This window comes from Scophthalmus maximus, chromosome 7, assembly GCF_022379125.1.
Source record: "Scophthalmus maximus strain ysfricsl-2021 chromosome 7, ASM2237912v1, whole genome shotgun sequence".
Taxonomy (NCBI): Eukaryota; Metazoa; Chordata; class Actinopteri; order Pleuronectiformes; family Scophthalmidae; genus Scophthalmus; species Scophthalmus maximus.
In genome coordinates, this window is record NC_061521.1 from 12,754,130 (window position 1) to 12,775,148 (window position 21,019).

Consider the following 21,019-nt stretch of genomic DNA (forward strand, 5'->3'; position numbering starts at 1 on the left):
TCAGGGACCATTCACAATGTGGCAAATCAGTTTTGTTTCTCAAATCAGATCGTTAGGACAGACTCTGTGCGCTGTTATTTGCAAGTGATCCGATTGGATTTGTGTGTCCAGACAACCTATCTGCATGGGTTGCTGTGGTAACGACACAGGCATCAGTATCTACACATGTATCAACCATCGCTCTGGATTTGACTTGTCCTGTGGGGGACTCCAAAGACACAATCCCCACTGAAATGCATGGAGATTCATGGTCGCAGAGTTACATTTGTCATAATCTCTCCTTAAAAGTGCATTGGAAATCGTTCTGTTCTCATCATTATGTGAATATCACATTGAATATGTAATTAAAAGGACTTGTGTTTCCATGAGGGTCTTTATGAAAAAACTATAAAATGACAAATGACAGACTGTTAAATTTGACAAATCAGAAACCAATGTGTGCTTATCTAAGCTTGTATTTTTAGTGCTGTAAGGGAAATTATAAAATCACTTTGTGGACATTAATGTCCAGCCTGCTGTGAATAATGAACGTGCTCAACCTTTTCATAAGACCTCAAGGTGTTTTTATAAAAACATAATTGAATCACTCATGACTTGTTTTTAGTTTAAAAACAAAAAACAAATGTCAACTACTTCAATGCAAAGTTTACACGTATTAGAGGAATCCTCAGTGTCTCGGCTTCAGCTTGTGCAGAATGCTGCTGCTGGCCTTGTTACCAACACTGGACGTTGAGCCCATATCGCCCCAAAATCTTCCCTCCTTTCATTGGCTGCCACCTAGATTTAGGATCGATTGCTTTGAGACGGCTTGGTCTGGCCATCAGTTATATCACAGAGCCAATAACTCCCTATGCTCCGAGCCCTGTAACCTCGTAAGACAGCCGACCCGTGCTGGTGGTTCCCAAGTCAAGGCCGGTAACTAAGGGTGACCGGGTTTTTTACAATCTGGGCCCAGGGGCCCTGGAACTCCTTGCCTGAGGAGATTAGACTTCACCAGCACTATAAATAATAGTAATAATAATTACTTCAAAACATTTTTCTACAGGACATTTAATGCCTGAATTTTTGAGTCATCTTATGTTGTCTTTCTTATTTAGGTGTTGTCTTATTCTGTGCTGTTTTAGTCCTATGTATGTTGTGAAGCAATGTTGTGAGAAGAGCGCTATAGAAACGAACTAAATATTAATATTGTTGCTGTGGTCATGTGTGGGACGGCGCAGTCGCAGAGCAGTGATTTGAAGTCAGTGTGCTTGCCTCCATCTAGTGGTGGATAAGTGCCATTGTTCATCAAGTGAGGAGGAGACAGGTTTTTTTCTTCCCGTGGTTTTTTTTCCTCCGACATGCCATTCCATTGCACCTGACACATCGAGGTTGCCTCCTTCTATCTGCGGCTGCGGAGACACAAGAGACTCACTGTGAATATTTGACCGCATCTCTGACGGCGAGTGACCGGAGGCGGGGGGGGGGCGGGGGGGGGGGGGGACTCACGATGTGACACCAGCAACAGGTAGAGTCGCTTTCACATTCCTCGGCTCGTGAGACGACAACACGCTCGTTCTACAGAGGAAGTACGGAAGTCACCCGGAGCCGTCACGTCGGGTCTGTAGTCGGGCACCTCGGGGAGATGGCTGCGCGGCCCTGCGATCTGTGACTTCAGAGGACCGGAGCGCTCCGTCCTCTCTTTTTGTGTGTGTTCCCCAATCCCGACAAATCGCGTCTGCATCCAGCACACTGCTCATCATGCCCGGCCACAAGAGGCAGGTAAGTGATCCCATCATTCGTACCTGCACCATACACGTCTCAAATGGATATGTGTATGTATGTGTATAGGGAGCTTCTCCTTGGCCGGCCTCCTCCTTAAGAGCTGATTTGATCAAGTTGCCACATCACTTGTCCGATTCCCGTCCCAGGGGACCAGCCTGTCCCAGGGGCCCAGCCCCCCCGTCCCAGGGGACCAGCCTGTCCCAGGGGCCCAGCCCCCCCGTCCCAGGGGCCCAGCCCGTCCCAGGGGACCAGCCCCCCCCATCCCAGAACTGTAGGGACTGAGTTGCATGTGTGAGCCTCCCTCAGTGTTAATATCCTCAGACTGTACTTCCACGCCTGCCACACCTTCACTGTTTGGGCCCACACAGGTAACAATGTGTGGACTCTTCTGTAAATGAATAGCACGCCTCATTGTTCACTCAGGCTCAGATGAAACCTCCCCGCCAGCAGTCGCTCCACACAGTGAGTCAGGATCACCACCGGTTGTTGGGGTTTGGGTTTTTTTCTGTCAGCACTGTGGCATTCATCGACACACCCCCATGTTATAGTTGGACGGGATTCTTTTGTGGATGATGACCTTTAACCACATTTTCACGGGCGTGCGATTACAAAACAGGGAAACCTAATGATTTTTGTTTTTATGATAATCATTTTATACATATTCCAATCGAGCTTTTCTATTTCAACTTGAAACTAAAGCCTTTGGTCATGATGTATACATTTTCGAGCATTGTGTGGGGGATTTCTCCTTGTACAGTTTATGTTTTTAACATTATTGTTTCATTTTGTCGTTCAGCCCAGTATTGAACTACTGGAATTAATAGGAGTGGTGAGAGAGAATGGCAGTGAACAGACTTCATTTCCTCCTGTGGTAAGATGATTTCATGTGTCCACTGTGGGACTATGCCAACCAGCTCTGGATTTGTAGATGAAGATCGATCAGTAAAATGTGTGAAAGTCTGACTTTGGCCTGTCCTGTTTGTCTCTCAGCACACTCCACTGTCGTATGACTACGTCCTGGTCGCCAAAACTATGGAAAAGCAGGAGAGAGCGGCGTTCAAGAAGCAAACCGAATACATTGAAGAACTGAAAAAAAAGAACATGAGAATCACAGTGAGTCTTGAGAAAAAATGTGTCTCTTTCGCTCTTGCAATTTTCATCATTCATCATCTTGGCTTCTTTTCTTTTTCTTTGGTTCTTGCTAGAAAATCATAGACGATGATCTTGTCTTCTATGGCATTCAAGCACCAAAAGAGGTGTTTGAGAAGTACAGGTATCTGCTCAAAGTGTCGGATGCCTGTAACTGGAGCTCGGATCAGAACGTGCCTCTCAGCACCAGGTAAACCAAACTGTCACTATTTTGGGTCAATTCAAACAATGACGGGTGCTATTTGGAGACTCCATTATAGTTTATGTATTTCTCACGATCCAATCGTCACAAATGTACTTGTTCCTGTACAAATTATCCCGGAAGCCGGCACATTTAGGCAATACATGGAGACAGCGTCTTGTGTACGTCTGTGTATATGAACTTTAAATTTAAAGGCTGTTCTTTATCATAGCTAGTTGACACATGTTCAAAGGCTCCATTAAATCTGACTGAGTTAGTGAAGTGTTCACTGTCATTTGCTGCAAGCTGAATTTTCTTCAGCATTTGATACTTGTGCTTTTTGCAGGATAAGGATTGTCCACTTCATTTTGAATCACACCCCTATTCATTCAGGAGGTGAGAAAAACTTTAGAATTCTGATCCTTTGCTTCGATCCGGACTCCTAACGATGTTTCACGTTCTTCCTCTTCTCCGTTAATCTTCCCAGAGGGTCTGCGGGATCTCATGAAGATGAAGGTTTTCGAAACGAGGTTCTGCTTACATGAGGTAAAGCATCAGAATCAGAAATACTTTACTGACCCCGGGGGAAATGTGGTTGTGCTATGTGAAACAATTGAACCGTTATCTTGTCCTTGTACAGCACCGGTGTAGTACAGGTGTGTTACTGTGAATGATACAGCTAAACAAGAATCTGTCATTATTTTCTCTATGGGGATCGACAAATTGTTATATTAAAGATCATGACACTGTAATCTATTGATAACATCGCTTTCCTTTCACGTGTTTTGCTTCTCTTCAATCATGAAGTGACGCTTGGCAGTATCCTTTCAAAACAGTACATTGCTGCCAAATAAGTATCTATTGATAGGGATCTTATGCCAGTCATATTAATGCAGTGAGTCATCTTCTGCTGGGAGTAAGTGGGCATGTATGTTTGCGTGAATAACCTGTACATGGCTACACATGTGGACATGTTTAATGTATGTTGTGTTTACCAGTTTGTGCAAAGCTCTTCATGTGAGTGTTTTTCTTTTCCTTTTATTTATTTATCTTTTTCGCTACTGCTTTCAGAAAAAGAAACAGAAAGAGCTGAAGGAGAACTGGGCACGATGGTCAGCCTGTCTCCAAGGGCAACCCATAACTGCTGTCAGGTTTGGACTGCAACACAATTATTCTGCTTTTGTATACAGTCGCTGATATTGCAGCTTTATTGTTTTCCATGTTATCTTACTGAGAAGTGGGTTCAAGGATTAACAAGGCAACAGCGAACATGTCAGCACCCACACACACCCACAAACACACACACACACACACACACACACACACACACACACACACACACACTATGCATATATTATGTGGACTCATCATTTCAAAGTGTGTAGGTACTTAATTGAAAGTGTGTATTTCTTTAGATTCCGTTGAATACTGATTAAACAGCAGGACACAATGCAAACAGGCATTATTCGTCAGTTTTTAAGTCAAATGTAAAATGGATATATGTTACCATTCATGTCAGTGTGATAGACCCACATGAGTCTTATTAACACAACACAGTGACCAGATACATAATCAATCCGAGCTCTGTCAAAATCAGTCTGGTGCTTATTTTCCTTAATCTGTGTTACTGATTTAAATAGGAGGCCAGAACATGCCACCATGAAATACAATCTATTACATTTATGTTGTAAAACTCAAGATGTATAACCTATATATATATACAATGAAGAACTGAAACAGTGTTTAGAATTGTCTGTTCTGTGATTTAGGTGATGATGCAGATTTTATACATCATACTTTGACAGTATAATTTTACCAACATTGGTATAGTACCACATTCTGTTCGTAAATGTATGAAATACTGAGCATGACGCACTGTAGATCCTGTATGTCAGACACACTAGAATGTATGTATACAGTATATACATAAATCATAGTACTTAATATGTTTATTTACAGTGTATCTGTATATGTGTAAAAATATACAAATTCACTTACTGTGTGTGTGTGTGCTTATGTATGTGCTCATGTCAGGAACTACTTTGGGGAGAAGGTGGCCCTGTACTACCTGTGGTTGGGCTGGTACACGTTCCTGCTCATCCCCCCTGCTCTGATTGGGGTGATTGTCTTTCTCTATGGCCTGGCCTTCTTCAACACCTCACCCCTCATGTAAGTTTCTCTACAACTCCACAGTGGGTGTGTAAGTGAAAAGCATTTACACCGAGAACTCTGCTCACTGTGCTGCAGAAAGGAGGTGTGTGAGGCCGACACGATCATGTGTCCCCTTTGTGACAAGAGGTGCAAAGTTTGGCAGCTCTCCGAGACCTGCACATACGCCAAGGTACATCAGTGCATTTACTGTTGGACAGCTGAATGGTGTGTTTGTCCTTTGGTGCTCACTGCTGCTAATGTCTATCTACAGGTGAGCCTGCTGTTTGACAATAATGGCACAGTGCTGTTTGCGATGTTCATGGCAGTGTGGGGTGAGTTTTGTGTGTCCATACTATATACCTATTCTTGTGTTGAAATTATACTGTAATGTCAACATCCAAATCTTTGCTTATGAGAGTTTGATTGGATTTATGGCAGCCATTAAAAGCCATGAAATTGGCAAAATTCATAGAAATAACTGAAAATCAGGACAATCTGTACAAAAAAGTCTATTTGTCCAACTGCCTGGATGTTTGACGATCACTGAGGCACGTAGTGCCAAGGAGATGCCACATCGCTTGTCCTCATATCTAAATCAGCCTGGGCCATCTGGTGGTGGGGGTGGTCGAGCAGTCATCTACTGTATAAGAACACATTACTCTCTTGGGTATTCGGTAGTTTTTTAATGTTTAGTCTTTTTTATTATTATCACTTCAATTTCATACCTCTTGTAGATTTAAAGGATTGAGGAAATGGTGATTTATTTGAGCAAAGTTCAATAGCTTAGCTATAGGAGGAGTACGGTTAACCCGAACAGTCACCGATATATTAAACAAATAGAGTGATTACGTGAGTATATGAGAGGACGAGTGTAAGGGAGGTGTGAGATAAAGAAAGAGAAAGAGTACATCAAGGACAGAAATGTGGAACATGGATACTACAGGACAGAATGTGGGCAACCGAATAAAAGTCCTCTTCAATATGTGTTGAAAAACAATAAGTAATACCCAACAACTTTTCAATTAACGTCTGAACAAAAGCTCAACAGGGGTTCGATCGAGAAAAAAGCTTTGTAACTTTGTTTCGTAGTTGTGTCAGCACAGTACAGTTTGTTGACTGGCCCTGTGTTTTTGTAATATTTTTCATACATTAAGTGAAAGAAAAATATAAATCTGCAACCAATACAAACCTAATATCTCAAAATACGTAGAGGTGTTTATGTAATTTTGCTTACCCTCACTGATATAATTGGGGTGGAAATAAAATGTCAGTGTAGTGTATATGTCTGTATGTATATGTGTATATGTGAGTGTAATCCAATTTTAATAATAACTCTCTAACACAACAATCAAGTTGAACATTATAGACTCCATGCAGGGCTGCTGTATTAAACTGCACTAGTTTTAGCTTGGTGAAGCTTATAAACTGGTATCTGAGTGTAAGTCCCTGTTTTTTACAGCGACACTGTTTTTGGAATTTTGGAAGAGACATCGGGCTTCCTATGTTTGTGAATGGAAAGTGTCTGATTGGTGCGAGGAGGAGGTATGATCACTTTTAATACATCATAGCTCATTTCAGTAATATCTGGTCAGATCTCATCACTGTGGAATTAATGACTGTGGTTTTTTTCCCCCTTTTACATAAAATGTAGGAGGAACTAATCCTGGAAATTGTGAACGACGTAAACTGTGAACCGAAGAAATATAAGCACTCCTATCTGCGCAGTACATTGGTTTTGATCTGTGTCACAGTTATGGTGGGTGACTTGTCATTTTACCACTCTTCACATTTTTAATAGGCTGGTACAGTGTCAGGATCATTATTTTACATGAGGTTAAAATGTGAATCAGGTTGAAGTTTGAGGTAAAATAAATATCGCAAGCCAAAAAAAGCCATCACAGTGGAAACACTCATTTGTGTCACTGTGTTTCCACAGATATTGGTGATCATTGGCCTGACGCATGCCTTGGTGGTGTTCAGGGTGATTGCAGCAGTACTCTTGGCTGAGGGATCATGGGAGTTCCTGAGCACCCACTCCAACAGTGGAGCAATGATGCTGGGGGCCGTCCTCCATTACCTCATCATCACAGTCATGACTCGGGTACACAGGTCTCCAAATGTGCATCTGCGACCTTGCGGTGAAAATGTATCCGACTCTGACCTTGTCTCTGTCATTGCAGATTAACAGGATTGTGGCCATGAAGCTGTGTGAAATAGGTTTGTATGCCTATTGTTCTTGATATAAAAATGTCAAATGGACGCTGTTAAACTGTGCTGTGTTTGGGAAGATTGAAACGTTAGCTGTAAAACATCCTGTGATGTGCAACTGTCAATATATGATGTGTTTAAGGATAGAAAGTGTTATACAGGCAGTTCATTTAATAGTCAGCAACAGTTGTCAGTGGGCGGGCAGTGAGAATATTAAATCAGAGAGGGCTGCAGCAGTAAGGCAGGTAATCAGACTGAAAGCAGATCAGCTACAGATACCTGTAACAGACAGCCTAGCAGCAGGCTCAGACAGGGAAGTTGTGTCTAGCACACTACAGCCAATTGACAACATAAATGAAATATATATATTTTTAAAAGAGCTGCAGCCAACTATTTTACATTTACAGAGCATTAACTAGTGTCTTTATTCTGCAGTATGAAGGCATCGCTCATCTACAAACACCAGGGCTCAGGGTGGACATTGGAACTGGGCCACCATATCAGTAGTTGTAAAGATTGGTAATAGGTCAGGTGATATATTCTGAGGAGGGAAACACTCAGGGCAGAGGATGCACGACAACATGGCAGTTACTTTAGAAGCTACACCAGAAATGTAGAGAGAGATCTATGTAGTCTTGCAGCACTGTCCTGTTGAGTATAGCTTAGCCCTCTCTCTGTCATTTGGTTGCGGTATATTTTTGCCTTGGACTCATTGGTAACTCAATAGACCTTTATTTAAAGCAGATAGTTTGACTTGTCATGGCAGGTGAAGCACAATGTGAAGGACATTGAGGTTTGAACTGGCACGTAACTGCAAATGTGAAAGAGCTCTATTTGGTGTAGTGGAGCGGTGCCTTGTTCAACTGAAGTTTATAAATCTGACAGAAGAAATTACTTTTTTCTAAAAACAACATTATATTTAAACACCCAAACATCTTATCTTAACATTATGTGCAACAAATATACAATATTTAAGATAAATTAGAGGTAAGTTTGAAATTCTTTATAATAGGGTTTCTGTCTAGTTTGTGACATTGTGCCATCCATTGGCCAAATAATGAAGTGCAGGCACACTAACACACTGACATGAGGTCTGTCTTCACCAGAGAAAACAAGATCATTCGCTGCCACGGAGAAGAGTTTCACTGTCAAGATGTTCACCTTCCAGTTCTTCACCTATTTCTCCTCACTCTTCTACGTGGCCTTTTTTCTTGGCAGGTAAGGACTTGACCCAGACAGGGCTGTCTTGTACTAATATACTTCGATATTAGTGTTTATTGATTTTTATTGGTGAAATGCACAGATCTGCCACAACGTTAAAACCACTGACTGGTGACTGGTGAAGTGAAGGATATTGATTTTCTCATTAACAATGGCACCTTTCAAGCGGCGGGATGCTGTGTATTATGAATGTGTCAGAAGCAAGAGAAATGTTAAATCGTAACAATCTGAGCAAGGTTTTGAGGGGTGTTCCTGGTATGCAGTGGTATGTATCTACCATAGACTGTATTTAAAATTGAATAAGTAAAGTAAAGCCGACATGGAAGTGCCTCAAAACTGTGTTCTCTCGAATGATAAAGCAGAGGGCGACTCCACTGGTTGCAAAAAGAAGTCTGCTCAATAGAAGTCTATGAGAAAGTGACTCTACTTCTCACTTGATTTATAAACGTCAGTAAACATTTTCATGAGGAGTTTATGGTCTCAATCTATAGTTTTCAAGTCTTCATTTTGTAAATTATGGTCCCATTTAGAGTAAAATAGATGATGAAGCACTGTATACATTGGGGCGTGGAAACAGCGTGATTGGCAGCTAGTATCGTCCAATGGGTGTAGGTTGCATGTGTAGGTGGGTAGTGGACAAACTCAGTCTGTCTAGTTTCTTGATGCCTCATACCACAGGACACATTCATAGTTCTTGTGGTGCCCATGGCTTGCACAAGTCCCAGCTGTTTTGACAGCACGAGGGGGACCAACACAGTATTAGGGAGGAGGTTTTAATGTTTGGCTCATACTGTTTTAATTTGCATAATAATTTGATATTCGTCACATACATGACAGGATAAATGGTCATCCTGGTGGTTACGTACGAATCGCAGGGAAATGGAGGCTTGAGGAGGTGAGTGAACGTGGATCTCTAGCCCACCCGAAACTGCTAAATTGTCAATGTAAATATTGATTTTCACATGAACTTTTGGACACAATAATTTTGTATCTGATTTTATTCCAAACATTTCACTCTTTTGTGTACAGTGTCACCCGAGTGGATGTCTCACAGACTTGTTCATCCAAATGGCAATTATAATGGTACTCAAGCAAACCATCAGCAATGTCTTTGAGTTTACTGGCCCGTAAGTATAAAACTGATTTTTAGTAAAACAACATAGATGTCTAATGTTTAATCCACTTGCCTAACATGATATTCCAGGCTGGTGAAAGATGTCTCTTGTTTGTATCAGCTGGTTCTGCAGGTGGTTGAAAAGGAGAAGAACCCAGAAGCTGCAGAGGAAATGTGCCCACTGTTACCTGAAACATGAATCCGAGGACAAACAAGGAGCTGAGATGTGTGACAATTGCAAACTTCGAGACTGGCTCAGCAACTACCGCCTCAATGATGTCGACTCCTTCAGCTTGTTCAATGAGTTCTTAGAAATGGGTAAGTACTCTGCAGAATGCTTTAACAGCAAAAAAAATAGTAGACAAAGTAGATATAATATTTGTCTTTGCTCTTTCCTTAGTGATCCAGTTCAGCTTTACCACCATATTTGTGGCAGCGTTTCCTCTTGCTCCGCTCTTAGCCCTCATCAATAATGTTATTGAGATACGCTTGGACGCCATTAAGATGGTCACTCTGGAGCGCAGACTGGTTCCCAAGAAAACCAACGATATTGGTGAGGATCACGGATGATGAGTATTAAATTATAAGTTGGCAGCCGAGATGAGAAAAAAATGGTTTCCAGTTGTAAGTTGGGTGTTTTTAGCCTGGCGTAGCCAGACTAATACTGAGCTGCGTGTTGATATATTGATACTCGGATTTCCAAGAGGCGTTTCAAACAGACAAACGTGACGTCTGTTGAGCGATGCGAAAACAGACTAGAGCGTGCAGAGAGGAGATGCCCTTGATGATGATTCCACAATGTCTGTCAACAAGTGTTGTTGTTTTTTGTGGGACAACTTATTAAAAATATCGGGTACTTTTAGTCAAATGCTCGTTCATCAGCAGCAGCCTTGTCAGCCACTTCTCTCTGCGTCATGGTATGAACCTCGCCCTTTATCAGATAATCGGTTGTGATTGGATTGTCAAATTTTCTGCCGGAGGAAATCACTTCCCAATGGAGGGGATCCAGATCGAGCCTGGCAGAGCAAATTAAATGAGCTCCCAGAGTTCGCCTGGGTCCCAGGTTAGGGGTTTTTCTGGCTCTGTTAATTCTATAGAGCTTCATATATTTGGCTTCATATCTTGTCAAACTGTTTCTCTTTGCGGCTGTCACATACTTTCAGTACTCAAATAACATTTCATCAACGTCTTCCACTTTTGAAGCATATGAGCTTCCTTATTTTTCAAGTTTTGCAGTATGAGATTTTTATAGGCTGAGGAAGGAAAATGAATTTGAACATCCAGCTGGGTATCTCATTTTCTCAACATTTTCGAAAGAGACTAAATAATCTATGAAAATGGATCTTGACATGTTCTTTAAATCCTTTTTTCAGTGTTTTCCTTATCCTTTCTAATTTTCTCACACTTCCAAAAGTGCCAGTGCCTCATTTTAAACACTGATCTGAGAGGCAGGTCTTTTTTCCCCCCTCAGGTGTGTGGATAGACGTGTTGGAGGCTATTGGTGTCCTGGCTGTCATTGCAAACGGGTTGGTCATCGGCGTAAGCTCGGACTTCATCCCTCGACTGGTGTACCGTTACCTCTATGGCCCGTGTGCCAATGGCACAGCGACAGATATTGAGTGAGATTGAATATTCTTCTATAAAAAGTTTGTTTTCTCAGATTATGTGCAGCACTATTTTACAATAAATTGTTGTTGTTGTTGTTTTTTTCTCAGCTGCATGGCTGGCTACATCAACAACTCTCTCTCCATTGCACGAATGGATGACCAGAACATACACAATGAGTTTTCAGTTCATCAGATGACCACACCTAGTGGCTTAAATGTCTCCTACTGCAGGTTTGTTCCATTTTAATTGTTTTTGTCCTCAACATCTTGAGAGTCTTCACTGACAAAATTCTGACATTTACAGTAAGTTGCAAGAAGCCAAAGTCAAAACATACAACTGGTAACTAACAATAGATTTGAAACCCGTGATTCTGCAGTGTTACCTTCTGCTGAGTGTTCACAGTGCTATCAGATGTTCTTTCATCCACCTGATAGTATTGCACTGTTACTGTGTAACCTCTGATGATATAAGTGCCATACAAATGACTTTCAAATTCTTCCTAAAAATGTGTGGCCATCACTGCATCTTATCGCCACAACCATCTGTCGTGTGTTGATATTTAAAAAAGAGGACAGATACGGGAGATAACATCAACTTTTCCTCTTCACAGCTATAAAGACTACAGGAGCAATGAGGACTACACTTTTACACCACAGTTCTGGCTAATATTAGCTGTGCGATTTGCATTTGTCATCCTCTTTGAGGTAAGCCAAACAACACAACCCCACAATAACCCAACTTTATCATATTTCAAACTCAGAAGGTCAGAGTTGAGTTGAAAATCAGGGAGTGTTATCTTTAATGGAACCATAGTTCCAAGGATAGAAAGAAAGACTTCATTCCCTGACATTCATCTCTCTGCTTGCAGCATGTTGTCGTCATATGCAAGTTCATTGCAGCCTGGTTTGTACCGAGTGCTCCCATGCAGGTCAAGAATGACAGACTCTTTGATAAACTCAACAGACTAAAAGAAGAGCTCAAGGTGAGTGTCAGAAAGTATGTGGTTGGACTCGTGTGGCAGCTGTTTGCCATTGGTTCTTAAACTGTTATAACATTTTGTAAAGTAATGTGACTTACGAATCCCAAGGGGGAAATTAATTTGTCACAGCAGCCATAAAACAAGGAACGATCAAAAAGTACATGAATGAGGATGCTGCAAAAATGCAAAATACCCAGTTAAAACAAAAGGCAACAAAAAAAGTAAAAGTAGTTTTAAAAAAATGTAGTATATAACAAAGTCTGGTAAAAAAAAAAAGTATGAAATTACGGATAAGTAGTGTAAGCAGTTCCCTGGTGAGAACATGAACTGCATGTTTCTTTACATGCATGTTTCTCTTCTACTGCAATTGCACATGAAAAATTCAAGTCGAACTTTACTGTCAGTTCTGCTCAATTCTGAAAGTCAGTTTACTTTTGTTTTTCTTGGCTCTTCCTTGGCACAAATGTTGCCAAATGTTGCAACTAACCAATCCTTGCTTTTGTTTTTGCAGGTCATTTGAAGTGTGACATTCACACACTTAGGTGGAACGTTTTGCCCAGAGAACATGAACCCAGTGTTGCCTCGTGCATTAAGGTGTCGAGACTATCACAGTGATGAGTCGAGTTCAAAGCCATTAATCGTCTATGTGAAGAGTTCAAACAGAGGCCTTTCACTTTCTTTTAATGTTTGCATTCAGATGTCAAGTGCTGGTTATCTGGGTTCTCATCCATGAAATGGACTTTGGAGACGGATTACTTTTTGTTGGATAGAACAAGTGTACAGAAATAGATTTCACTGACCACGTTTTTCATGAGACTATTCTTATTCTATTTTAGAGTTGGAAAGACAGCTTCTTGTTGGATCTCAATAATTGTGAGTTGTGAGCTGTATGTGAGTGTTTTTATTCAAAGCCTTAAGATAATTTATACTGCTACTGCAAATACAGCGCCGATTGTATGTGAAAATTTGCCTTACATTGTAAAAAGCGCTGTGATGATTGTTGCATTATTGTGGATAGATTCTGATGGTGTCTTTTGTGAATCAGACACAACAATGTTTTACATTATAATATTTTACATCCATGAATAAAAAAGGACACTTTTGTCCTAATGAAATCTTTTGAATTCAAGTATTTCAGTTGCAGTCAATATATATATATATGTGTGTGTGTGTGTGTGTGTGTGTGTGTGTGTGTTTTGTGAATCAGACACAACAATGTGATTTACATTATAATATTTTTATATTAATGAATAAATATATATATATATATATATATATATATATATATATATATATATATATATATATATATGCACACACACACAGATATATATATATACACCTCTCATTTATATATATATATCACTGAATCCTTTATGAGGGGCTTGTAACAAATGTGTTAATTGATGTTATATAAGTTTACTTATGATGCCTCAGTTATAACCATGAATACATGAATAAAGGTATCACTTGGGTCGTTAGACTTCCTCTGTGTAAACGGGGCAGCTAACTCCAGGGCCAGAGGTAATTTATTTACAACTTGTATAACACTTATTTAAATGGAGACTTGATGGGTAAACAGCTTTTTTGACGAGATATATCTCAGAATCTCGTGAACTCGGTCATTAATTACAACAACGTCTATGATCCTTTAGTGGAGAGTGAAACCTGTAAGCACGATCACCGTACGGGGGGAAAGTAGGAGCTTCACTGCAACGCAGGTGAAGGCAGATGCGAAACGCCACGTGACCACGGGGAGCCAATGGGCTGCGGGGTGTCAGGTCCGACCAGGTGCAGGTGATCAGGTGCGGACGACTACGCGGTCAGCGCTACACAATTCAACTTCACTGTAATATCTGGTGGTGATGTAGACTACACGAACAATATTTACTCTCTCGGTTCGTTTTCTCACCTGCGGACGGAGGAAGCGGAGACCCGCGGCTCATGGCGGTGGTTTCAGTCGCCTTCTTGTTGGTGTGCACCGGCTCATGGAGCACGACTCTCCTCGCTGACGGTAAGGAGGATTTAATGAAACTGCTTGAATGTGTTTGTGGTTCAAAAATTCGCCTGAATAACTATATTATTTTTCTTTATGCATACTTTTGTGTAATGACCTATATAGTGGGTTTTACGCGATGTTGCGTGGGTACAAAGCAGGTCAGTGTGGACAGGGTCACAGTGTGTCTGTCACATGCTTGTTACCTGGCAACATGGAGACCAGACCCGGACTCTTGACCCGGATGTGTCCGTGTGTTTTGAGAGACGAAAATAATATTCAAGAACTGAACGGAAAGGGGAAGACGGAAGTAGAGAGGGCAGTTTTACAGGTTGTTGGTTTTGGTCATGTGGTCAGGATCAGCGCGTGGGCGGAAAATCTTGAAGAACAGGTAGAGAATGAATGGGGCGTTAGTGAGATGTAGGCCTATGCATCTCAGTTGTCGTGGAACAGAATTATTATTATGATTTGTTTTTTTTACCCACGCAACATCACGTAAAACCGACTATATAGGTCATTCCATGGTAGCAAAACACCCATTTTCTCAGAGTGCGCCAGGGTGAAAGAGCAAACCGGATCACCACCATGCTCCATTAATGATACTCACCGACTGTCTCCGCACTAAAGCTTGAACCCAGTCTTCTGTAGTTCCACAGAGTGTGTGTAAACTGTTTACATCCACAGACTGTAGGCAAAGTGTATTCTCAACAGGAAGCAAAGCCATTTCTAGGAATTTGCATGGTGCCAGTGTTTGCTCCAGGTTTGATTGCATTACGACAAAGTAGAGATGCATCTGCCCCCATTACTTTCCTTATTACGTGGATTGAGTTTTGCCCATATGGTGTGACCGATCTATATTCATTTTTTTCTTTTCAATCTATCAGTTGCATTAATTTAGTCACACAAAGTTTTCAAGGCCACATCGTTCCCTGGTCCCACGTGACCTAACACAGAAATGATTGTAACAACCTCCACACACTTGAGTATATCGATTTTAAATTCAGGATCAAGAGACAACTGGTATTGAGTTGGGTTGGCACTTAGTAATTCCCTTAGTTTAGGGAATCAGATTTCATTTTGGGAAGTCCCTGTGTGAAGAGTGAAGTCCCTGTGTCTGTATTTGTAGCTCAGACTTGTGTGAATGAGAGCAGTTTCAAGGAGCAGGTGGTCTATGTGGGGCAGCAGGGGCCTCCATACCGGTTGAACTGCCCACTAGAGCCCCATCAGCACCACAACTCCCCACGGCCCCGTCTGACCTGGCAGAAGGACTGTCGGCTGCTCCACAGCCAGGACGGGAACGCCTACCTGGAGTTTGCCAGCCTCAACTTGGAAGACCAAGGGAATTATACCTGTACGCAACAAGGCAACGGCACAGCCTCATTCACTGTGCATCTCATAGCTAAGGGTAAGTATTATTTAAATAGTATAGTGTAACAGTGTTCGGAATTCACAAAAACCATGATTGTAATCGTGTGGCCCTCGTGATGAGCTATTATTTGTCTCTGCTGTAAACTTAGAGTTTGCATGGAGAGTAGTGAGCACAGTTGAATGGAATGGCTACACCTGCAAGGAGGCATTTTGTTTCAGCGTGCCCTCCAGCAGCAGTCTCAGGCTGCAGCTGGTAGTGCACATGAAGGCCTCTATTGTTTGCAGCTGTTGCAGTGAACATATATAACGGTGGTATGTCTTTACACAGAGGCCCAATGCTCCAAACCCCCTGAATTTAAGCCCAGCGGGAACCTGAGCAGACTGTGGGGGAATGTGGGAACCACCGTGAAACTGAACTGCACCGCTCTCCTCCTCTGGGACCAAAATGAGGAGCAGTGTGACACCACGCTGCAGTGGAGTAAAGATGGTCAACTGCTCACAAACCTCACACTTTACACACAGAATTCCTCCTCATGGTGATTTTCAAGCTTTTAAAGCATTATTTATGGTGTTCATGCTTCAATGAAAGCCTTTGAAGGTGACGGTAAGATCGAGTTTTATGTCCTGATTATCAGGTCTCCTGCTGCCGGCCAGCTGATGGTAAACAATGTGTTGGTGGTTAACCTCAAGCAGCAGGAAGACTTTGGACTCTACAGCTGCACAGTGAGGAACGTCTCATCTGATTTCATTCTACACAATTCAAGTAAGAACATTTAGGACACAGTAAATGTTGGGTCTTCAATGTTCTGTTCTGCATCTGAGTCACATTGTCTAAAAATGACCTGCCAAAAAATGAATGTATAAGAACAAATAGACATGCAAACCTGACAAAGTAGATAAAGAAAATGTGGGTTTCGAAAAAATTCCATAAATAGAATGGAGCAGGGAACATGTCTTGTTATGTATTAAATTTAAACCTTTTGCACAACTTTGGAGTAGGAGGGAGTCAGCCAGCTCCACACAATGTACCAGCTGTTTTACACCAGAAAAATCCAAGAGAATTTGTGGAGCACACAAACACACACAAAAGTTTCTTTGCCCGTTTTATTAACGTAACATAAAGCAAAATGTTACTTTTTTTGGTCAATGTCAATTAGGCCTATACCTTGCTCTCAATGAAAAAAGGCGTTTAAAAAAAATTAAATTATACCACACAATAGTAGGCACTAGGCAGGCAGAGGAGGTTGAGCGATTGATTTTGCTCCTCAGATTTGTTGCCGTTGAAAAGTAAGCCAGCTGCTTTCTACAAAGTCGACAAACAGCCTTATCTTTGTTCCTTACTTTTCCATCTGCTGTGTAATACCCAAAATACTTCCACACACCGCCTCTCAGATGCTTTGATGTTGCAGTTGTCCTCTCAGGCAGCTTTACTTGCTTGCATCCTCCATTTTTGTAGAATAAAACCAAACATAACATTACTGAAAGGTCAAGATAGCATAAAATAAGTCAACCTGATAATTAGCGCAAACTACTTCTTCAGACTGTCTGATGCACGGTCTAGACCATATAAAATAATAACTTGTGATTCACATCATAAATTGATTCTAATGAATGTTACTTATCTGTGAATCAAAAATGCATCAAAATGTGATTTTGAGTTGCAATATTATAATTATTATTGTGTGTCTGTGCTCAGTCAGTCCCAGCCACACAGCTGCTGTCGTTGCAGCCATCATGCTCCTCCTCCTTCTAGCTGTAGCTGCTGTCGTGTACTCCAGGTGTCACCTGAACATCAAACTCTGGTACAGGAACTCCTTTGGAGACTATGAACTCAATGGTGAGACTGCTGTTGGAAGTGGCATAAGATTCTAAACATGTAAGAATGCAGCGTTCAAGCCTCACACCTGTGTTTGTGTCTGTGTCCTCAGACGGGAAATTACACGATGCCTACATCTCCTTTGTGAACAATGACTACGACAGGAAGTTTGTCAACTTCATTCTCAAACCTCATCTGGAAAATATAAATGGGTACAAAGTGCTTCTCAATGACAATGACATCCTACCTGGTGGCGGTAAGTTCACATTCCCACACTATTTTACATGGATGAAACTACATAGATAGTCTTACGCTGTTTTCAGACATGAGCTCTGGAAAATGTGAGGAAAATTGAGTCCCGACATTTTTCTGAGTTTGCCTTTTCACATATGAAGAACAGGGCTGGAGAATGTCTTCGCTGCTATTTACAGTTAACGCACCGATTCACTTGCTGTGAATCACCTTGAGATTTTCCTGCTGTATTCTCACAGGGGCTCACTCTGACATTTTCGGGAAATTTCCCAAGAAGGCTGGCAGGAAAATGTCCGGACTTCAGTGCATGTCTGAAAGAAGCTTTCATCACACTCCTTCTTGTATCTTTCTGGTTGTTTTCAACTGTTACAGTGATATTTTTCTAAACATTAATGAACTTTTCACAAAGTCTCTGTTGCTTAATTATCCAAGATATCAGATTCTGTTTTCACATTTGTTTCTTTGGGTTGTCAGTTATAAATTGGTGATTTACAAATATGCAAAATGTGTCTCCAGAACCGTCCGCAGAGCTGCTAATGAACATGAGTCGTTCTCGCCGTCTGATCGTGGTGCTCTCTCATGCTTACCTTGAGCAGGACTGGTGCTGCAATAACTTCAGGTCAGACTCAAGAACAACACTGAACATGATGGCAGTACAAACCAGAGTCAAATGAATGTAGCGTCATCACAATGTACCACTAGAGATCAGTGTTGCTGCTGTGTACGGCAGTGTCTACTGTATGTACTGTCGTGACACACTGGAGCTGTGTGTTTTCAGACAGGGCCTTTTGCACTTGTTGGAGTTATGTCAGCAGCCCGTCCTCATCATGCTGGAGGGTCAGTTCAAACGCATGAGGCCCGAGGTCAAGGAGCAGCTGAGTGAGCTCCAGCACTCTCTCACTGTGCTCACCTGGAGACACAACTCTGTGGTAAGATTCACTATGATACCTATTAGTGCTCTTTTGACCGAACCAAAAGTTGCATTCACTTTTTCATCTGACTTAAAAAATTATGTATTAAAATTTCAAGTTTTAAGATATGTCAAGTTTTGCCCTGTCTCGCAATGGTGAAGAATCCTTCAACAAATTCCTCTGGGTCCCTCTTCCCAGAATTTGATCACCTGTTACCATGGCCGAGACAAGTCTTTGATAAAGTTTCCATGAAAATCAGTCAATAACGTTTTGTTAAACAAACAGACAAACCGAACCAATCACATAACCCCCTTTGCGTAGGAAGTTTAACTCACATGAAAAGAATATATTACTCTGTAAGCACATACTGTATATGCAGATTATGGTATACTGGTATCTAGGCGCTGCCTTCCCTCTCCTTCTGGAAACATGTTGCACTTGAGGCTAATACATAGGGTAAAATGATCATGAATGATTTGTTTTGTAGATTAATGAATTAGATTAGAAATGTTCAGTATGACAATACTATATTACACGATGCAAGCAGGCACAGCTCTTTACAGTATAAGAATAATTCATGCTTCAGTCTGACTCTAACTGTGTGCTTGGTGTTCAGACACCTTCCTCAGCCTTCTGGAAGGAGCTGGCCTTATTGATGCCTCGCCAGGTCCCCTTCCACACTGGGTATGCAGGCAACCCACAGACGGTGCTGCAAGATGACAAAGACCCCATGCTGACCCTCGAACCTGACTACTTTAACTGCCGGGCAGATGTGGACCCTGCTGGTGATCTGGGTAAGAGTGGCAGTCACTGGACTTGCAATGTCCTCAAATACTAATGTTGGATTCCCTCCTCACTCTTAAGATGAAAATGCAATCATTGTGTTTTGTACAAGTAATTAAAAGACATATGTCTGCATATAAATCGCAATGAAAAGTAATTGCAGGGCAACTAAGCTCATGTTTAACAATGTGGCCATGACTTTGATCCAGAGATGTAAATGCTTGTCAACTGTGTGTCATTTGTCACATGAGAATTTGCATAAAAAATGCTTAAGCTTATATGCAAGTCTCAACTGACTCCTTTCTCTCTTTTTTTTAACTTAGTGAAACTGAACCTGCACTTGACCTCGTTAGAATCAACAAAGATTAAACCAAAGTTAATCTTTAACTTACTAGGAAATTATATCCTATGGATGGACTTGTTCATATCTCCTATATCGCCTTGAATGTGATGTTTTTCATTAAGACATGCCAAGCAGACATGTTGGAGAACAGTTCCACATCTCAGGAAACGCACATACTGTATTCATTGTAATTGTCACCTTTTTTATCCACCTTGTCTCTTTCTGCTGCAGGGATTCGTGTCCCTGTGTACAAGGCTCTTGCCTGTAAAGCTCCTGTCCTTCCAGCTGCCCCCATCACAGCCGCTGAGCCCAAACCCTCAGACATCGATGTGTCGGACTTGGGCTCACGCAACTACGGAGCCCGCTCAGACTTCTACTGCCTGGTCACTGAGGACATATGAGCCACACTCCCAAAAAATGACTGACTGCATGGAGATCCACGTCAGACTGGCATTATAATTATGTGTGAAGTAGATAAATATTATTTTATTATTTTCTTTACTATGTGTTGTTAAAATTGAAATGTTACCTTTTTATATTTCCTTTCACCAAAGATCGACTTTTTATGTTTTTGTATTTGGTATTGTTTTGTAAATATTTTATGGAAAATTGTACAAGAAATAATCAGAAATGTAAGTCAATCAGGGAATGAATCTATTTAATGTTGTGTGTGTATATATACAGTATATATCACGATTTATTCTCGCAGCCATGATGTCTCAGAGTAATGTCAGATAACATGGAGTCCTGCTTTTTAATTTGTTTGTCTTTTTATCAGCTGACGGTGCTTGGATGTTTTTTTTGGATTGACCGAGATATCACGTGTGACAGTGTTGAGGTCATTTTTGCATCCTGAAAACTTGTTTGCACGCTGAAGCTGAAAAACGTCCAGGTCTTGGCATTTCTGCTTTGAGTGTGATGTAAACTGACTCTAATAACAACAGAGCGATTGTGCTGATCAAGCACTAACCAGACTCCTGGTCTCTGTAAGGCCTGGTGATCTCTGTCCCTGTGGAGAAAGGATTACCTGCAGTGAAATCAAAGCTTAAATAAGGGTGCAGCAGGGAAGGGCTGGTATTGTTCCTGTCTGAGCAGGAGCAAATATGTAAACAGGGAGTGGCCAACATTTGATCGTGTCAATATAGTTTCAGCTAAAATGCTGCAGCACACGCATG

At 41.4% G+C, this 21,019-nt stretch overlaps 2 protein-coding genes across 2 annotated transcripts; both read left to right on the forward strand.

Annotated features, from left to right (window-relative positions):
• Positions 1 to 1,487: 1,487 nt before the first annotated feature.
• LOC118315249 (anoctamin-9) lies at positions 1,488 to 13,490 on the forward strand. The gene is made up of 24 exons (XM_035642382.2): positions 1,488 to 1,761; positions 2,561 to 2,635; positions 2,755 to 2,877; positions 2,970 to 3,103; positions 3,441 to 3,490; positions 3,582 to 3,640; positions 4,166 to 4,245; positions 5,129 to 5,263; positions 5,342 to 5,435; positions 5,517 to 5,577; positions 6,705 to 6,787; positions 6,897 to 7,001; positions 7,182 to 7,346; positions 7,426 to 7,462; positions 8,560 to 8,671; positions 9,512 to 9,569; positions 9,704 to 9,801; positions 9,910 to 10,106; positions 10,189 to 10,341; positions 11,260 to 11,407; positions 11,504 to 11,626; positions 12,007 to 12,100; positions 12,265 to 12,378; positions 12,887 to 13,490. Exons 1-24 carry the CDS (start codon positions 1,741 to 1,743, stop codon positions 12,893 to 12,895), a joined length of 2,328 nt encoding a protein of 775 aa, XP_035498275.1. The 5' UTR covers positions 1,488 to 1,740; the 3' UTR covers positions 12,896 to 13,490.
• Positions 13,491 to 14,134: 644 nt separating this feature from the next.
• sigirr (single immunoglobulin and toll-interleukin 1 receptor (TIR) domain) lies at positions 14,135 to 20,813 on the forward strand. Its single transcript, XM_035642401.2, has 10 exons — positions 14,135 to 14,389; positions 15,498 to 15,776; positions 16,068 to 16,275; positions 16,375 to 16,502; positions 17,436 to 17,576; positions 17,668 to 17,811; positions 18,324 to 18,426; positions 18,586 to 18,736; positions 19,335 to 19,512; positions 20,076 to 20,813. The coding sequence occupies exons 1-10, from the start codon at positions 14,320 to 14,322 to the stop codon at positions 20,243 to 20,245; spliced, it is 1,572 nt and encodes a 523-aa protein (XP_035498294.1). The 5' UTR covers positions 14,135 to 14,319; the 3' UTR covers positions 20,246 to 20,813.
• The last annotated feature ends 206 nt before the right edge of the window (positions 20,814 to 21,019 follow it).